The sequence below is a fragment of the Thamnophis elegans genome, chromosome 2, assembly GCF_009769535.1.
Source record: "Thamnophis elegans isolate rThaEle1 chromosome 2, rThaEle1.pri, whole genome shotgun sequence".
Classification (NCBI taxonomy): domain Eukaryota; kingdom Metazoa; phylum Chordata; class Lepidosauria; order Squamata; family Colubridae; genus Thamnophis; species Thamnophis elegans.
The window spans coordinates 116,929,084-116,949,726 of NC_045542.1; the positions used below are offsets into that span (position 1 = coordinate 116,929,084).

The 20,643-nt window shown below is 38.1% G+C and overlaps 1 protein-coding gene across 1 annotated transcript in view; it reads right to left on the reverse strand.

The window, feature by feature from the left end:
• Nucleotides 1-17,892, reverse strand: part of EEFSEC (eukaryotic elongation factor, selenocysteine-tRNA specific) — a 174,682-nt gene extending 156,790 nt beyond the window's left edge. The window contains exon 1 of the mRNA XM_032210903.1: nucleotides 17,532-17,892. Coding sequence (XP_032066794.1) covers nucleotides 17,532-17,841 — 310 coding nt within the window. The 5' untranslated portion in view covers nucleotides 17,842-17,892. The remainder of the gene's footprint in view (nucleotides 1-17,531) is intronic.
• Between the last annotated feature and the right edge of the window lie 2,751 nt (nucleotides 17,893-20,643).

Here is a 20,643-nt window from a genome sequence, read left to right on the forward strand (position 1 = left end):
TTCCCCTGATCTCTTTGTGGCTCCCGCCTCCTGGCATTCTGGAAAACCTTAAAAACTGGCTGTTCCCCCAGGCTTTGGTTTAGGATGTTTGGGCCCTTGCTGAATTGTGTGCTTGTGTAGTTAGCCAAATCCACCATTGGTTTTAGGGTATTTTATTTTTATAATTATTGTATTCGGTTTTTATTACACATTTCTTTATAGTTTTGATTTATTAGAACAAGTAGCATACTGATAAAACTTCTTCATTACCCATTTATACCTTGTCCTAAAAAAGGCGCTTAAACTCCAGAAGATCCTTCTATGGCAAGCTTAAAAGGTAAAGGTAAAGGTTCCCCTTGCACATATGTGCTAGTCGTTTCCAACTCTAGGGAGGAGTGCTCATCTCCATTTCAAAGCCAAACAGCCACCGCTGTCCAAAGATGTCTCTGTGGTCATGTGGCCGGCATGACTAAATGCCGAAAGCACACGGAACGCTGTTACCTTCCCACCAAAGGTGTTTGTTATTTTTCTACTTGCATTTTTACATGTTTTTGAATTACTAGTTGGCAGAAGCTGGGATAAGTAACAAGCGCTCACTCCATTACGCGGCGCTAGGGATTCAAACTGCTGAACTGCTGACCTTTCTGATCGACAAGCTCAGTGTCTTAATCACCGAGCCATCGCATCCCTATGGCAAGTTTATAAGTCATAAATGTGTTCTTCGCCAAAGGAAACTTGGAAGCCTTGGCTTATTATTATTATATATTTTTAAAAAATAGCCTGTCTTTATTCTTTTTATAAATAACTTAAGGCAACAAACATATCTAATACATCTTCCTTCTATGTTCCACACAACAAACCTTGGCGATGGATTGGGCTGAGAGAGAGTGACTGCTCCAAAATTACCCAACCAGGAGATTAGATCTACTCCCACTTTTCATAGTCTCCTAGTTTCTAGCCTGGAGCCTTAACCATTAGACCAAGCTGGTACTCTTTTCCTTCTGTTTCCTCTTGCTTTGAAGAGAGTATGCCAATTACTAATTCACACTTTATTGTAAATGAACCACAGAAAGGGCATTTATGATAGAAGAAAAAATAAGTGCAAGTATTCCAGCAATGTGCTCAATAATCTGTTTAACATCATTCAGTTCTTCCTGAAAGGATATTTTAACTTACTGTCTGGAAGTCAGTGTAGAAAAATCTAAAACTGCTTAATACGGAACATTTTCACAGTCCTAGTAAAACTGCTGTAAAAGAAATAATTTTTGTGCATCATGCTTAATATTCTCAAAGATCAATCTAATAAGCACAATATGCATATCAAGATAAAAGTATCATTTACAACTTTCTTGGAAAAAATTGAAAATTTCTCCTGTGAAAGCTAATAATGTCTCTCATAGCCTTAACAGGGCAGAGCTAATTAATATGACAAAAATATTACAGCATGTGTGATTTAGGGATACTAGGATGCTAAGGCAATTAAATTCTTCACAGAATACTGCACACAAACTTTTTAATATCAATTATTGTGTAGGAAGCCACCTATATCTATCTGAAATTAGAGAAACTGAACAGAGAATATATGTATGATTAATTGCTGTAGGCATTTTATCAGAATTAAATATTATGGGTTATAATCCAACACCAAGTTAAACGTAATAATTTTATAGATTTCAGAGACAATATGCTTGCACTGCAACCCAAATTAATTTTCCCCATCCAAAATTACTAAATATATATTTGCAAAGATGTTTATCTTCTCTATATAATAAAAAGTTTCTCTAGAAAATTTATACAAGAATCATTGTGCATGGAACTGGCAAGAGGGAAATTACAGAGAATTAAACAAATCTTTGCTTGCATGTGTCATCTCAAAGAAGTTGTAAGCATTTTTATAGGTTACTGTCTTTTAATGTTGTTTCAGAATATTTCTCACATCACATGACATATGCAGCTAACAAACTGTTATGTAATACTGTATAATTATTAACGATGCTCAACAAAAATATTCAACTGATTATTATGATCACATTGTATCTCTCTTTAAAACATCATTGAACTTAGTTTATATCCAGCCTCTATTTATATTGTTATTTCATTCTAAAACCATCAAACCTGAATATCTGAACTAATTTTTTTGTTATATCTAATCTCAAAGGAAACTTTTTTCATTCATATACAACAGGTTGCAATACGAAATATCAGTCTTCAAATGAACAACATGGTTGTGGCATGCTGTTCCACATTTTCAATTTTTCCTCATTTTTTTAATTCTACTTTGGCTTTCATTCTTTTCACTTCTACACCAGAGTGGGCAATTAATTTTTCCAAGAGGCCAGGTGAGAAACTGGGACTGCAGTGAAGGACCATCACTTTTGGCCTGCCCCTGCCACAGATGCCCCGTCCCTTGCCAGATGCCACTCTAATTCCTGTTGATGCAATCCTAACCCCCACTGATGCTGTCCTGCCTCTCATCGCTGATACCCTCTCCCACTGCCAATGCTGCTGCAGGCTGAACAAGGACAGCAGAAAGGCCAGATGTTACTCACAGGCTTTAAAATGCCTGGGTCTGTTCTATAATTATTTTTTAAATTTCTGCAGTCTTTGTGCTACCCATAGTATTTTCATTTTGGCTTTTTAATAGTATTTTAGCTACTGGCATTTGGGATTTTTGTAACCCATCCTGAGATCCTATTGAATAAAAAGGTAGAAGGTATTTATTTGTTTGTTTGTTTATGAAAATTTATATGGCTGCCCAACTCACAGTCAGTGATTCCAAGTAATGCAAGAATAAAAAAGCAGTAATATTCCACCACCCCACCCCCGTGGCAACAATTATCAAATGAGCCACTTGAGGGGCTCCATCTCACTCTAGGGTCCCCACGCCCATTGGAAAAACCATGTCTTCAGGGCACTGCAAAAGAGTGTCAAGGTGGTGACCAATCTTATCTCCGCAGGGATAATGTTCCACAAAGAGAGAACCACCACAGAGAATGCCTTTCTCCTTGGTCCCCCTAGATCATGGGTGTCCAAACTTGGAAACTTTAAGACTTGTGGACTTCAACTCCCAGAATTCCCCAACCAGCATGGCTAGCTGGGGAATTCTGGGAGTTGAAGTCCAAAAGTCTTAAAGTTCCCAAGTTTGGACACCCCTGCCCTAGATGGATTTCTTTATGAGTGGGGACTTATAATAGAATAGAATTCTTTATTGGCCAAGTGTGATTGGACACACAAGGAATTTGTTTTGGTGCATATGCTCTCAGTGTACATAAGGAGAAGAAAAAAACATTCATCAAGAATAAAAAGATACAACATTTAGTGATAGTCAAGGTTACTAATAAGCTATCAAACCGTACTAGGAAACAGTAAAAACAATACACATTGAAATACACAAGCAACATGGTTATAGTCATAAGTGGAGAGAGATAGATACTAGGAAGGAAGAGAAGAAGAATAGTAATACATTCTTGGTAAATTATTGACAGTGTTGTGGGAATTAGTTGTTAAGCAGAGTATGGCATTCGGGGAAAAACTGTCCTTGTGTCTAGTTTTTCTGGTGTGCAGTGGCCTAACATTCCCTGCCTCTCTACTCTGGTAGGTCAAGTAGATGTGACTGGGAAAAATAAACTAAAAGTTTAAAAAAAACTAAAAAAAAGTTTGGACAAATTCTCTATCCTATGCATTTTTTTCAATATATTTGAGGTAGCCCAATCTACACATTTTATTGTTTACTTATAAAATTTATGTACCCCTATTTAGCTATCCATTTTCTTTATTCTGTTATCTATTCTACCCATTTTTTCTGAAGTTATTACACGGGTCTGCCAAACTATGATCACAGTGAACATTAAATGGGCTAAGTCTGAGAAGGGTCTTGTTCATCACAATGGATGAATGCCTGCAAAAATTGATGGAGTTAGCAGAGATGGCTAAACTGACTGTTTTGATCAAGGAAAAAAATACAAATACTTTTACTTCTACTTGGAAATTGCTTCTGGACTCTGTGCTTGAGGTGGGGGCAAAAAAACCTTTGTTTTTGGAGTTTAGCCAATTAGATAGATTTGTTGTTATGTAATGCCTAGTTTATACTATTATGTAAAAGTAAAAAGTTGAGGTTTGATGTTAATACTTTATTCTACTTCACCAAAGGGAGTCAGAAGTCAATGCCTCCCTTTTTTTTCTTTTTCCCCTTTTCTTTCCCTCACTTTTGCCTCCCCTATTTTCTCTACTATTTACTATTTGTATCCAAAACATAGTAAATAAGTTGGAATCATTATTCATTAATAATATTTATCTTCTCAGTTCCCATAACTATGAAGTGAACTCAAACGAGTGCCGCAGGATATTTTACTATTTAATAAACTGTTAGTGTTTTTTTTAATAGTTAAATATTCCTTGGCATCCCTGTGACAGCCTGGGGTGCCTCACAACACTGTTTGAGTATGCAGTTAAATATTGTTTTGGCCTAGGAGCACTGTGAAAAATTTACTGAAAGACTAAGGGCACTATGAATGAAGAAAGTTTAAAAATCTCTGATTTACCTATATAATAGATGTACCATTCAATTACTTTCAGAGCTGTTATTTATCATTTAAGAAAGACATTAAAATATTTTTCACCAGGCCTTAGGACAGGGCTATTTGTGATTACTGAATTTTTTATTTCTTGATACTTGGAATTTCTTTACCCAATACATTGATTTATATTAGGTAAAGGTAAAGGTTCCCCTCAAACATATGAGCTAGTCATTCATGACTCTAGGGGCCGGTGCTCATCTCCATTTCAAAGCCGAAGAGTCAGCATGTCTAAAGATGTCTCCGTGGTCATGTGGCCAGCAGGACTAAACGTCGAAGGTGCACGGAACACTGTTACCTTCCAACCAAAGGTGATTCCTATTTTTCTACTTGCATGTTTTCATGCTTTTGAACTGCTAGGTTGGTAGAAGCTGGGACAAGTAATGGGAGCTCATTCCGTCGAACCTTTCTGATCGATAAGCTCAGCTTTGTTATTGTTTCAATATTTTCTAATCACCTAGAATTGTTCAGACAATTGAGGTGGCTTACAAATTGAGCAATAAAACAAATAAGGGGGAGTGACTGGCCCAAAGTCAGCCAGTGAAACTTTATGGGCAAGGGTGGATTTAAGGCCAGGTTTTTCTGCTTCTGGTTCAGTACCTTAACACAACTTCATACAACATTGCACAAACAGAGTGATGTAGGCTTAAGAAAAGCCTAAGCAGGTAAAACTAATACCACAATTCAGAAAGTCAGTCAGAAGTTTTTTTTTCAACTTTTCATTTATATATTTTATTTATTTGTTATTTATTTAAATTTATTTGCCACCCAGCTCGCCATGGGGCTACTCTGGATATATACACTCACACTAAACATTTTGTTTATTTATTTATGAGATTTATGTATCACCTGAAACCAAAAGGACTCTAGGCAGCTTCCAGAATTTACATATAAATAAAATGCCACTTGATATAATACTAATTAAATCAGTCATCCAATTAAGTTTGGATTTAATTAAAGTTAAAAGTAGTAAGTTGAATTTATTGTATTTATTAAATGAGGCACCACTGGTATAATTAATCCCTGGAGCCCTTCTGGAAGAGCCTAGTTTTCAGCTGTCCCCAGAAGCCTACAAAGCTATGGGCTATTATTGCCTCAAGGGCAAGCTATTCCAAAGGTTTCAGCATTACCAGGTAGACCAGATAAGAAACGTGAACAGATAATTCTACTTTATTTTAAGGTTACATTAAAATCTGAAAGTACAAATCTTCCATGTTCTCCTTTATAACCTATAGCCAAACTATGGAGCCTCTTGTTCCTTCTGAGCCTCTTCTTCCACCTACTATCCAGCTATTGACTATGCTTTCTCTTAACTTACCATTCCCCAGGCAGCATGTCTTCAACCCATCTCCCAAGATCTTTCCCATATACCTTTACCATGATATCTGAGGAGTCATCTCATCCAATGGGACTAACCTGCCCCACTCACTTCAGCAGAAGGAGCTTGCTGCGTACCCCATCTGCTAAGGAATTCCAACAGAGAAGAACGCTGTCTTCTGTCTTCATAGGCCTGTGAAACACTGTACCACTGTAGGTAAGAACTGTTCCTATCCTTTTGGCCTTCCTGAAAGGTTTTAAAACTTGGTTTTGGCAGTTGACTTGGGGCACCAAGGGGAGGTGGAGGTAATTGTTGGGGTAAATAGATCTCATCCCTGTGCTATCTATCTCATTGATTCTAATTTTTGCATAGTTCTTAAAATTTAGTTCTTTTTCTATTTATCTTTTTACTGTTTATAAGCCGGGCCAAAATCGCCTTACCAGTGAGATGGATAGGATATAAATTTAATAAAACAAACAAGCTTCCCCTTCAGGCTCATTACCGTACTCCCTCCACCCAAGTTTACAGGGCAAATTAACACTTGAAATGCCACTTGGTCTTGGGTCAAACAGGAGAGTTACCAACTCATTCTTAGAGATAAATTTCCTGTAACAGTTAGCAAAGCGCAGAAAGTGCCTCTTTCATATTATCACTTTTGTGTGTGTGTTTGTTCCATGATGCCTCTACCTTTTCTGCATCCATTTGTATGCCTTCTATGGGGATTCTGTTATCTAACCGAGGCAAGTCAAATGCATATTTTCCCAGTTTGGCGAAGAGTTTGTTGTCCCGTAATTTTTGTAATACACATCTGACATCACATATTTGGCTAAAACTCCTGAAAATATGACATTCGTGAAACTGGAAAAAACAGCTCCATAGTTAACCGAGTTTGTATATTCAAACTTGCCCTATCTTGTATAGAAAGCTGTTAAATATTCATTTCCTTCTTTCCTTCTGATTAGGCAATTATCTAGATTTGAAACAATACATACTTTTCTGACCACTCTTGAGATGAGTGGGAGTGGATTCTAATTGTCATACTCTTCAGGTGTTTGCAAACATGAACAGTGCACGGGGAGGGGGGGGCACTCTCTCCTTTCCCTTCAGAATGCAGGGCAACCTCTTCTTGTTTTGTGGGTGCCAATGCTGATGAGGTGGAAGGGAAATAAGGCCATTACTGAAATCCTTCTCTTTGGAATGGAGTATGAGACATGCGAGATTGATGTCATCCTTATCAGATAGACTAGACAGGAAACACTAATTCTGTTTAATTCTAAGAGCTAATTCTACTTTTTTGTACGGCTACATTAACAGAATCTTGCAAGTGTGAAAGTAATATCTCCCTTTTCATCTTGAGAAATTAGGCAGGGTCCCTTCTGAGCCATGCTTTGCCCACTATTCAGCTGCTGATATACCCTCTTTTACTAGACCATTCCCTAGACACCATTCCTTCACCTGTCTCCCAAGGTTTTTTCAAAATACCATTACAAATGGAGGGGGGCTGCTATAGAGAATACTCATAACCAAGCCCTCCATAGGATAAAGATTAGAGGGAAAATTTCAAAGTCCATCTGTGACCAACACTTCCATCCACAGATGGATAAAGATGAAATAATTTCACGTTGCCTTCCTTATTGCCAAAGAATAGGCTCAAATCTGGATTCTTATTTCTGTCTAGTCACATTCACTTCCTATTCAAATGTCACTTCATATCACAGAACCTCTCAATAAATCAAGGGACTGCAGAGGATCAGTGAGTTAAAAGAGACTGCTTGATCTGTTGAGCACCCTAGTTGTCAACATTCCAGAACTTAAAAGACATCCAACAGAACCACCTTTCAGATCTCTGGGAAACTCCATGAAGGCCATCAGAATTATTTTTAAATCCATCAGATATTTGTGGCACACCAACTTAATGGGTCCTCCTCCTTGCAGATATTGGTAGCTTCAGTTAACTCCATCACAAAGAAGTGATTTGTTGATTACAATGGACTAATAGAAAAATTTCCTTGAAGCAGATTGTGACACATCTGCTCTGAATTAAACACCAGATCTAAAAGTGCCAATCATGTGAATTGAACCAGTGATGTCCTAGGACAAGCCCATGGTGGCCAAGATGATCATGAAGTCTCAAATCGTCGCCACCCCCATCCCAGGGAGGAGAGACTAAACTTACCCAGCTCTACATAACATAATCAAACAGCTCATTTAGAATGCTGCCATGCAGTTGGCAGGATGGCACAAAATTAAATGTTTTTTTTTAATTGCAACAAATAAAGTTTTGAGAACAAATAAAGTTTTGAGAAAGTATTCAACTGAGAATGTAAACTGCATCACAAAGAGGAAAGCTGATTCTAAATTCACTAACCCTTATCAATGGAAGGGTTTGAAGGTTAATTGCATTGCAGGTGATCATTAGGATGTTCTTCCAATATTTAATAAAAATTCTTCCTTCTAATTGAACCAGTGGAATCAGTGATGGTTCCAATTTGATATTGACTAAATATTTTGAATCACAGCTGCCATTATGGCTTGTCATTAGCCAAGCTGGGGATACCCAATGAGAAGTGAGGTTTAAATTGTCTGGAAGTTGTCATAAATTTACACTGGAACAATAGAAAACAATCAATGGCATGATAAGATTATCAGATTGCATTTAATATGAGCCTTTCCCAGTTTAAACTCATAAACTTCATAAGTTATTATTTGCAGGCCTCTCATCATTTTCCTTACTCTCCTCTCTATACTTTCCATTGTGCCATAATCTTTCTACAAAATACAATGCTCAGAATTTAGTAGAGCACACACATGAGGTCTTATGAAAGCAGAATGAAATATTATTATTATTAAATGTAAATTGATGGACATTCTTCCCCCTCCCCCTTTTTAAGCAACTAGCTTCCTGTGGACTTCTATTACATTTAAAATCTCAGCTAACTCCCTATTGTCAGTTGTTCCTCAATTGCTGAAGAAAGGTAAGCTACCCTGATGTAACAGTTTAGACTAACACTTTCAGAAATATAAGCTATTGAATGTTTCTATTCATATCCATGAACAGGCTGAATTTCATTCTGAGTTACATTTTAGGGCTCCTCTTAAAGCATTGATTTATCCTAGAAAAATACAATCTAACATAGGAAAATATGAAATATTGCTATCACATGGCCATCAAAATCAAACAGAAAATATGCTTAAAAACCACATTAGCTTAAGTTTAGGCCATTAAAACCCCTGCCCATTTTTATACCTAACAACACTGTTCTAACTTCTTTTCTTTGTGTCTAGCTTATTTGAAGGTCTTTATGAGTGTGGGTGAGTGGGTGGGTGAGTGTATATCAGGGATGTGCAGTCAGGGGAGGCAGGGGAGGCAGGGCCTCACTACTGTCATCCTGAAAAGAAAAGAAAAATTAAAAGGAAAAAGGCTGAGGTAGTTGCTGCCAGAGTCACAGTGAATGACTGCTTAGTGCTTTACTGCAGGAGGAGGCGAGAGAACCACATGCCTCCTTTAGACTATCTTTATGATCACTTGAGCAAAGTTAAGCAAGGGTTAAAAGGCAAAAAATTCCTTATGCAAAGGAGTCACGTGGTTCTCTCGCCTCCTCCTATAGAGGGCACTTTTTTAGAGGCTTTTTTAAAACAGTTAAGCAGAGTCATCCATTGGAGACTCTGGCAGCAGCAGCTTTTGCCTTTTTCTTTTTACATTTGTTACATTTTCATCATGGCAGACAAGAGGAGAGTTGAAATCCTCCATGACATGTAAGTAATTAATTTTATTGTAAGTAATTTGTCTGTGTGTATTTGTTTGTTTCTTTACTTCACTCAAACAAACTCTCTCTCAATTTGAGAGAGAGTTTGTTTGAGAAGAAAGGGGGAGAGGCAGGGAGGGCAGCTTGTTTGAGAAGAGAGGGATAGCCTGCCGGCAGAGGCGGAGCTTTTACCCACCTCTGCTGGCGGGCTGGCGCTTTATTTTGCCAGGCCCAGCCCGCTGGAGCTCGCTGCGCCAGGGGAGGAATGGGCTGGGTGGGCTGGCTGGCTGGGGAGGGGGGAGCTGAAGAAAGGGAGGCTGGAGCGCTGCGACTTGGATGCCGGTCTGGCCTGGACTGGGGGCCCGCTCCACTGCTTTCGGTCTGGTGGGCGCCTCTTGCCCCCAGAGGGCAAGGAAGAGGCCAGGCGGGCCTGGGAGGAGGTGGCAGAGTGGGCAGGAGGCGGCTTTCGCTCCCACCTCGTCCGGGCTCCTCCTCGGTGGGCCTGCCGGAGCTCTGGGAGAAAACGGTGGGAGCCGAGGCTGGCCACTCGGGGCTTGGAAGGGGGAGTGGAATGCGGGTCCTCCGTTCCCGGAAAGTCCAGGGAGGGAAGCAGGGCTGGCCCGTTTCCTCCCGGGGCTGCTAGGAGATGGAACCGGGGCTGCGGAGACTCGCCCGCGGCCGGATTCTCTGGAGCAGGGGGGGGCAGTAGAAGCAGAGCTGAGCCTCTTGCCGCTGCGGGCCTGGCTTGTGGAGCGCAAAAAGGGGAGGGGGCCTCTTGGAACACCCCACCCACCCCTCTTCGCCTTTCGCCTCCGCGGCTCTTGCTCCAACCTGGGCAGGAACCGGCGCTCTTCTGCTGTGGGCAGGACGTATTCCTGGTGGCCTGCGGCTCTGGCGCCTGCAAGGTGGAAGTGTTTGCCCTGCGGGACAAGCAAAAGCCAAAAGAAAGCGCCCCACCGCTTCTGTCTGACATAGAGGTGTCCCGTGCCCCGCAGCTGGGTCAGACATAGCTGCAGGGCGAGGGACACCTCTATTTCGGACATAGCTGCTGTGGGGTGGGCAAAAGCCGCTTTCTTTCTTTTTGCCTCACCAGCCATAAGCTTCACCGCACATCACTGGTGTATATACAGTACATATATGTGTGTGTATGCACATATACAGTATATCACAGAAATGAGTACACCCCCTCATATTTTGTTGCCAGTAGTTTAGACTTCAATGGCTGTGTGTTGTGTTATTTTGAGGGGACAGAACATTTACACTGTTATACAAAGTGTATAGTGTATACACACTATACTTTACATCAGAAAAGTACAATATTTTCCTGTACTTTTATTTTTTCTATATGCATAGTTTTTATTTTTTTTCTAAATGAATGACTTTTAACACAATGTAAAAGATTAATTATATATGTCTTAATCAAACTTTTTAAGATTTTTTTTTTCAGGAAAAAGAAAGGGGTATATTTCAGAAAAACCTAAAGAAAATTAGTGAGACAAAATGTTGACACACTTATTCATTTAATCAAATAAGGTAATTTTTAAAATCATTGAAAAGAAAAAAAGAAATTCATGACTGAACTTCAGGTTATCCAGATTCTACATTTTATTTTGTCCTAATTCAAATTCAAGGATATCTCACTACATATGTTTATCATAAAGATCTTACTTTGCAAGCAAATACTGCCCTCTTGTGCACTAGAATTTCCAGCAGACGATCTTTTCAAATTTTTAAAGATAAATGTTAAATAAAGGAGGGAAATAGCTTTACAAATTAAAAACAATAAAATACTTCATAAAAGTTTCTGATCCAATAGAACAGTGATTAACTGGCAAATACAACCCAAGGACAATCTGCTTATAGTAAGTCTCAACAGCTCAGTGGCGACAGAGCTCAGTTGAGACAGACAGAATGTTTAACCAGTTTTACTCAAAAGTCACTTTGCTTGAGAGTGCAACACAGAGGTAACCTAAAATGTTTACTCTGAAGATTAAATCCAACTGGCCTCTAAGTTTAGTTTATTTTCTTGGAAGGTCAAAGTCCTTCATTACAAAAAGGACTGAACTGGAAGTTGCAATTTTCATCATGTGGAGGAATAGAAAAGATGTTTTACCCTGCTCTTACTGGCTACTTTCTTCCTGCCGGCTATCCAATTTTATTTTCCAGTTTAATATCACGAAGAGTGAGTTAGAAACAAAGCAGCCCAGCAAAAGTACATATGCAGGGGAAAAGCAAAAGGTGGGTAATGTATTAAGAATTTGACCACCACAAATTCTCTGAATATCACACATTCTGCATAACAATGATCAAGAGGCAAACAGCATCTCAGGTTCTACAGATACATGGCTATATAATAAAAACCATATGAGCTCATTTCAAATAAATTTCTTCAAATCACTGAAAAATATTACAGAGATAATAGATTATTTTTAAAAATAATTTCCCCAGGAAAGTATCTTTTTCTAAAACATATTTTGGGGTGAATGATTGTACTAGTATGTAAGAATTCTTAGTAGTGTAAAAAATCTAGTGTATCCTGAAGACTAAAACAAAACAGAGAACAGTCTTGTTATCATCATAATGCTTATAGTAAGAAAATTTCTCACTCATTCACTACCAATCAGGGAATATGAAATTTAAATGCTTGAGATGTAAGCCAACAATAATTTTTTAAAAACAATGACAGAGATAACACACAACAATCATTGAAGAGGGGAGAAAATCTTCTATGGCAATCTTAAATTCAATTTTCTCGTCAATTTCAATTCTTTGTCCTTCCAAGATGCTCATTTCAGTAATATAAACAGCAAAACTCACTGTTGTTATATTCAGTACCCACTTCCTTCCCGCAACTCCTTGAAAGAGTTCTAAAGTCTTGGCCCTTTCAGTATAGCAGGTATAAATTAATACCCTTCCTTAAAAGAACATAGCAACAAAGTAGAAACAGACATTTGCAGGCAACAGCCTTTGAAAAGAACTGCAGGGACAAATGGTGACAACGAAGCTACGGTCAAGAGTAAAAAGGTCAAAGGTACAGACAAGTTTAAGGAACTACAAAACTACACATTTGCCTATGATCCTCCCCTGAGTTCAGACAATCTGTGTCAAGCCAGATTCTCAATAGAATATTGTTACGAATTTGCTTTTTTCCCCACTTCCATAAAAATAAATTGGAGAGCCATAACAGAACGGACTTATAAAAGTTTGCTCAAAGTCAGCTAGATAAACAGCATCTTAAAAACAGATAGCTTTAAACAAACAGTTCAGCAGCTAGTGCTCTGTATGTGTGGGGGCGGAGGGGGGAGTCTAAGGTGAAGTAATCATGTTCTTCTATATTAGTGTGCTGACCCTTTGTAGGGCATGAAATTAACTATCAGCAAGTAAAAAATCTGCTACTTGTTAAACTACTTTGCTACACAGAGTGGTCTTAAAGTAAAATAGGGGATTGAATTTCTTCTGAAAGATTAACTTGTATAACCTCTCAGCAGGCTTTCCCTATCAATGAACTCTAGCAAAAACCACTCAGGGTTCATTGGAAATATAGACATTTTTCAGGCATTTATAGAATAATTCTGAAAACCGGACTGGCTAAAAAGCCTTACCTTGACAGCTGTCCTTGAATAAGATACTTTAGTATTGGCCATTCTGAAGTGCATCTCAAAACAAAAACCCTGGGATAGAAATGCAATGGAAACAGAAGTGGAGGCTAAATTTAACATGTAAATCAAACTTGACTATAAACTTAATCTTACCACCCAACCTCTTCAAAATGTCAGGGATGGAATCTATCTGTAGCATTCTCTATTCCAGCATATAAGTAAAAATTATTTTGATTTAATGCATGATATGCTTTGTTTCAAGGGCAAAGCCTCTAAGAAAAATACAAGCATGGAGAATGAAATATGACTTCCATCTTCCATTTCTCTTCAATTTTGTTCAGTCCAAATATTCTGCATTTATTTAAAGCTAAAGTTTTATCCCTAAGGAAAGTATCTTTCTGATATCTTGAAAAGTTATCTGCAAGGTCAAGTACTGCCCAGCATAATGGAATCATGGTATCTAGAGACAACATGATTTTGAAAACTGGAGCTTTTAATCACATGTGTAAACAAAGAAAATGCTATCTTAAACAGGTCTGGGTCTTAAATATGAAAATATTATTAGAAACATGTGTAAAAATCAATTTAGTCCAAAAATCTTTAGTTCTATAGGTGTAACAACAATCCTGATAAGAACTAGAAGTGTAACTCCACTAACTTAGGAATTAAAAACAGTAATATTTAAATAGATTTTCCAACAGTGAAGTAACAATTATCCATATTTCAAGAAATATACATCAAAAAGGTTTCCTCGACATACAGGTTTTGTCGAGGTTAAGAATGTCAGAACTTATCGACAATGCATAGTTACAAGCAGGCTACCTGTTACTTAAAATGGCAGACAACTGACCAGCAACATGTTCTAACTCAAAATGGTGGATGGCATTCTCCTTCCTCAAGCTAATGAACTGCTGAAGAAACTCAATGCTTTCATGGGTGTCATAAAGCAATGTGTGCACTTTTAATATACAGCCTATTTTCAATGGTTTTCAGCAGTTCATGAAAGCACGGTGCCGCTTCAGAGGTTCATCGCCCTAAGGAAGAACATCATTTGTTGTTTTGAGTCAGATTTAGGACAGTGAGAGATGAATTATGTGAATTAATTCTGTTGGGACCACTGTGAGATTGAATTTTAACTGAAGCAGTTTTAACACAAGCACACATAGACCTTCAGATTGCCATCAAATACAGGCAGGTTCTTTTTATGAAATTATTCAAACAGAGGTCTCTATATCCATGTTCTTTCGTTCTAAAATTTTTGCAATTCCAGTTTGATATCAGAAGAACTACCTTCAACTGTACAGCTAGATTATAGTCAGAAAGTGTTGTTGATCTCAATTTTACAATAAAGTATACTTTTTTATATACTGAAGAAATATCTGTCAAACAAATTGGAACTCAACACAGACATTTGACTAAATAATCTGTTCTGATTTACATAAAAATATAACTTAGTTTGAGTAACATTTCATTCTTAATCTGCCTGTAGATTGGTCTGATAAATAGAGGACATTCTGAATCTGATATAAAAAGAATAATATTATTTATTAATATTTCTTTCATTTGTACCCTGCCTTTCTCAAAGCAGTTTCAAGAACTCAAAGCAGATTTTTAAAATCCTTCTTTAATATTTGACCCACAATCATATAACTGAAGTGTCAACATATTACTTATTATGGAAACATTCATATTTTCTTCTTTTAAAAAAGTTCTGTAATCAAGGCAAAATCCTGAAAAAAAATAATTTAATTCTTCCTCTTTGCTTTTAGTGAAATATTTCAAATAGGAAATATAAAAAGTAAGTCTGCTTCCTGAATGCTCTCCATATTATCTTAGCACTTTCCAAAATCCAGAAATTGAAAATGCAGTTTCCAACTTTAGAATTATTAAATATTTTTAGTAACCTATTATAAAAAGCTGCTTTACACCATGAATTTAAGAGTGCAAAAATTAGTGACCCACTTACTGTCTTTTAGATGCTTGGTATATTGAAGTTAATTTTAAATGCTACAAGCTACCTGGACTTTGCAATCAGGAAGATGCTACAACATAATTATCAGAAATGTGAAAAGAAACATTTAAAGTCTATGTGTTATAATCTCCACTGACTTTGTTCACAGATCAGTAATACATGTGTTTGAAAGATGTGTATGTATTTAAAAATTTGTTCATTTTTCCAGTATTTCTTTAAATAAAGGTTAAAAATAAATGAACCAACATAATCACACAATCAATATATGGTAGAAACATGAAAATAAGTAAATATGGAAATAGAAAAAACAATAACAGGAAATTCATCAGCCAGTCAGAATAAAATAACCAAGAGAAGGAATCTACCAACACAAGATGTTCTATTATTTAAAGATAAGTAGTACTTTTCTCTCAATCAATAACACTTTAGAGATCAATGCTTATTGCAACAGACTCTCAGTAATTCAGATAAAAGTTGTGGTCGTGAGCACATTCTTATTGCCCTGTCATTCCAGATATTTTTTAATTTATATTTATCCTATTTATAAGCCATTCAATTCCAAAAATGATTCAGGGCAGTATGGCGAAATTTTAAAATTTCAAAAGGGAATTCAAAACAAAAGTATGAAAACAGGAGATATTACATTGTAATATAAAACAACATTTGAAAAAAATAGTACAAGGAAAAATCCCTAATATTTTGGTCACCTGTTTTCTATTTATACCTTTGGAAGGGAGTCAGGCATATTCTACAAAGAGCATGCTCCATTCCTCCTCTTTCTAATGCCAAAGTGGGATTACTATACTAATCCACCAATCCTTTCATGTTACAACAGGATGATACATTGAACTGATCTCAACACTTTTCAACCTGGAAAAAAATCAGCTGCTGATGGATTTGAGGCTCCAGAAAACAGGAAGTTTGTTGCCGATAGACTGCCTTAGCACCTTTCACTTTGAAATTCCCTATGCCATTCATGGGGAAGAAGATATGAAGAGATGACATATCCTGCCCACCTTCCTTGGCACTACTGGCTGCAGAAAAATACTTCACATGGGAGATTATATGTGACTCACACAGAGTGCCCATAAGCCAAATACTAGAATGTAGCCCTGCTCTAGTTGTTTCTAAACTCAAGATAATTATATTTAATAAGATTTTACATGGAGAAGTTTCTATTAAAGTCATCCACGTCTAAATAAACACACTCAGGATAGATGTCTTTTTCCTATAAAAGCAATGCTGCTTAGTTAACAGAGGAACTGGAGTCCCTGCTGGGATGGTTCACTGATATAGGGTGTCTGACCATCATCACAATCCAAGGAGAATCCTCTGGGAATTTAAGCTCTCTCACACTTATATCAACCACACTTTGTCATCCACTAACAGCAAGGTTCATGCACTGGGCCCATATCCCAATGCTACACTTGCCAGAGGGAAAAAAATACAATCAAGTGGATGAAAAAGAGTGGTGTCTTCTTTTTCTAAATAGCCATTTAAAAAAACCCTGTTGCCACCTCTTCTCTTTTGCTTCCTCTCATTTTGATGCAACTAGGGGGCTGGGCTTGTTGGATCAAATCACTTTTGAGATGTCCAGGAAAAACAGCTAAAGTCAGAACATCTTTGACTCTTGTAAAAATAATTGACCCTCCATTCCAAGAATTTTGTTGACATTTTCTCTTTCCAAAGCACAATAAGAACCATTGGGCACTAAAGAATTCAGCATGTGAGCAAGGACTTACTATACAGAGCAATAACAGCTCCTGGGGAATATTTAATAAGTTTTGCATGGACTTAAATCTAAGAGCTGTACAAGACCTGCAGGTCCCCACAACAGCTTCCCTGGGCTGATTGGGGCGAGGGGGATTGCCCAAACAAATCGTATGGCTGAAGGTGGACTAAAGGCTGGGTCTCCTATTCCTAATCCAGCAGTTTCAATAGCAATAGCAATATATAGCAATAGCAGTAGACTTATATACCGCTTCATAGGCCTTTCAGGCCTCTCTAAGCGGTTTACAGAGAGTCAGCATATTGCCCCCAACAATCTGGGTCCTCATTTTACCCACCTCGGAAGGATGGAAGGCTGAGTCAACCCTGAGCCGGTGAGATTTGAACCACTGACCTGCTGATCTAGCAGTAGCCTGCAGTGCTGCATTTAACCACTGCGCCACCTTGGCTCAGTAGTTTCACCACTACCATCCCGCTGGTGGTTAGTTGTTTTTACTCGTTCTTCCTGCAATCTCTCGGCGAGAGTAAAGTATATGGCACTCGAGTCCAAGCAGAAGAAGTGGGGGCTACAACCTGACCCGACGGTCAACCATTTCGCCGGCCTCCATTCCTTACCTCCGATAATGGTACGGATAAGGGAGGCGTGTCCCGGGCAGTCCACCAGGGTCAGCTGGAGCAGCCCAGGCTCGGGCCCCAGGTGCGGAGGCAGCTCGGTGCAGAGGCAAGAGAAGCCCAGGTCCAGGGTGATGCCCCGAGCTCGGCTCTGCGGCGCCTTATCGAAAGCGGCCGTGGAGCCGATGGTGCTGAGAGCCCGGGCCAAGGCGGTCTTGCCGCTGTCGATGTGACCCAGAACGCCCACGTTGACATTCAGGCGGCGAGGGTCGCCGGACTTGGGGGCAGCAGAAGCGGCGCTCGCACCGGCCATAGATGCCTCTCTCGCTCTCTGTCTACTCACTTCGCTTCCAAACTGGTCCGTTTCCCAACAGCACCCCCGCGGCAACACGGTCCGCGTTAAAGCAGTTCCAGGAAAGCGGCAGGCGCAGGTTAAAAGCTCTTTCAAGAAGTCAGCAATAGGCACAAGGAAAGCCTGAAATTCTGCCTGGTTTTGCCAAAGCCACTTTGGCTTCCGAATAAAACTCGGCTATACGCTTACATTGTCTTCAAAACTAAAGGCAAACATAAAATATTCAAGACACTATCCATAACGTTCTTATAAAAGGTTCCATTGGGACAACCATGACCTGGATGACTGAGAATCTCCACAGACTTCTTATAAAATACATTTTGAAGAAATACCTATATTCATGTAACTATATTCTTTCTCATACTTATTCACACATTTCAATAAGCTTTGGCACAAATGCCAAGAAAAGCATACAATAAAAATCGAGTTACTTTTGATTGGTTCATTAAAAATGAACTTAAAGTGAATAGAAACTTACAACCCCGGTTTCTCATTTCATCAGCTTGCACAGCTGCAAATAGTCTTTTTAACTGATGAAGGATTTCCCATTGGTATAAATTCAAAAGTTATCTGTTGATTAATGACATTACCCTAAACTAGTCTTCTAGTTTCAGAACTATTTAGCTATTTCATGAATGTACAAAGTTGAAAAAGAAAACACAAATAGGAACTGATAATCCTTTTTTTTCTCATTGCTGTTTAATTATCAACATGGTTGTTCTATATTATATAGACTGTATTATATTATAGCCTGAGAAATTTCTAGTTTACCATCCTAGACCCTTCAAAATTGACCTCCAGCAAAGATATGGAAGAGACCAAAGAAAAGGAAAACTTGATAAGATTTCAAAAGTACAACCCTTATAAATCACAAATAAACAAAAGAAATCACAAAAACATTTTTTCTCTTTTGTTAATTTGATGTAATGTCTACCTCTCCAATTTCCTTTCTTGTATGTTTTGTAAAATACTGCTATTACTAACTTTTTCAAAACCTCATGGGAGAAAGGGCAGGAAGTCAGACCTTTGGGATAAGTTAAAAATGTGAGGATCACTCACACAATCTTCTTTCTCCAAAAATAATATACTATTTGACAGTTTCAGAGTTCACTATGTCCCACTGAAATTTGGAAGCTTGTGTGACTCTAGGCTATGTCCTGTAAACTCAAACCTTTAGTCTGATAAAAATGGAAGTTTCCAGTCCCTCCTTGGCTATCACATGACATCTGTGCTCAGTAACAGGTGGGTTGTTCAGACACAAATGTACCATAAGTGAGTTAGCTTGCAGGGAGAATAGCAGAAGATACACTGACTAAATAAATTGATTAAAGCTATAGAGCAAGGGTTACATTTTTGATACCATTATTTTTCTTTTTATTTTAATAGTAAAATACTTTTAAAAATGGCAAAAAAACACCATCATTTTAATAAAGTTTTGTTAAGAGATAAACGCTTACATTTGATCCTTCTTTTTCAGAAAGATCCTCCCTGGTTCCTTCCAATGTAAATTTTATTCACAACCAATATTTAGAAGAAAAGTAAGTGGTATTTCAGGGTTTTTTCCTAATAATGCCAAAAGGTTTGTTGCAAGTTCATTGCTGTAGCTATTTCTCTAGCTATTTCATTTCCTAGTAAATGAACAATAATCCTTGTATGGTCTCAAACATGTTTTTAAAAACAACATATGAAAACTATGAAATGAGAGAGTTAGATATTATTGTAAAATGGATTCATTTTTGACACAGTGAGTCAAATCAATAGTGTTTAGGATAAGAAATAAACAATGTATGCAACATAGTTTAAGTTTATGATTTGAAACATATTTTCTGTTGCTATTTTAATTTATGATGCCATCCTCTCTGTTCATGGTATTTTTTACAGAGTGTATTATAGGGAGGAGCCAGTTTAGAAATTACACTGAGTCACTGTTTGAATTCATTAAAACTATTCAGTATGGCTGCAGTGCATTCAAACATGAGACCAATATATGGCCTGAAGCAACTCTAAAGGTAAAGGTTTCCTATTTCCAGTCATGTCCAATTCATCTCTGTTTCTTAGTCGAGGAAGACAGCATTGTCTGAAAATATTTCCATTGTAATGAAGCCAGCATGAGCATATGCTGAGGTGCACGTAATGCTGTTACCTTCTCATTGAGGGGGTACATATTTATCCACTTGCATGTACATGCTTTCAAACTTCTAGGTGGATAGGAGCTGTGACAAGAAATGGGAGCTCATCCCATCACATGGCACTCAGGTCTCGAACCTGGACTGTCAGCTTTCCAGCTGACAAGCTCAATGTCTTTAACCACTGAGCAATTCACAAAGCAACTCTGAATTACTTTAAATCTTTGGGTTAAAAAAGAATGTTAAACATTCTTTTGTTGTTAAAGAATGTTAAAGAATGTTAAACATCATTCTTCTATCTATTTCTTGGTATCTTGATAGGTTATTCTTGTTTTTGTAATAGCATTTGATTATGTGTTTCCCCCAAAATAAGACCTCCCTGGATAATAAGCCCAATTGGGCTTTTGGGCGCATGTGTTAAAATACCGTATTTTTCAGAATATAAGACGCACCTATTTCCCTCAAAAAAGAAGCTGAAAATCTGGGTGTGTCTTATACACTGAACACAGCATTTTTTTGCCTCCTGAAACCGCGCCCCCTTCACCAAAATGGCTATGCAGGGCATGGATAGCCTCTAGGAAGCTTTTAAAGAGCTCCTGGGGGCTGGGGAGGGCAGAAATGAGCAAAAAATGGCTCG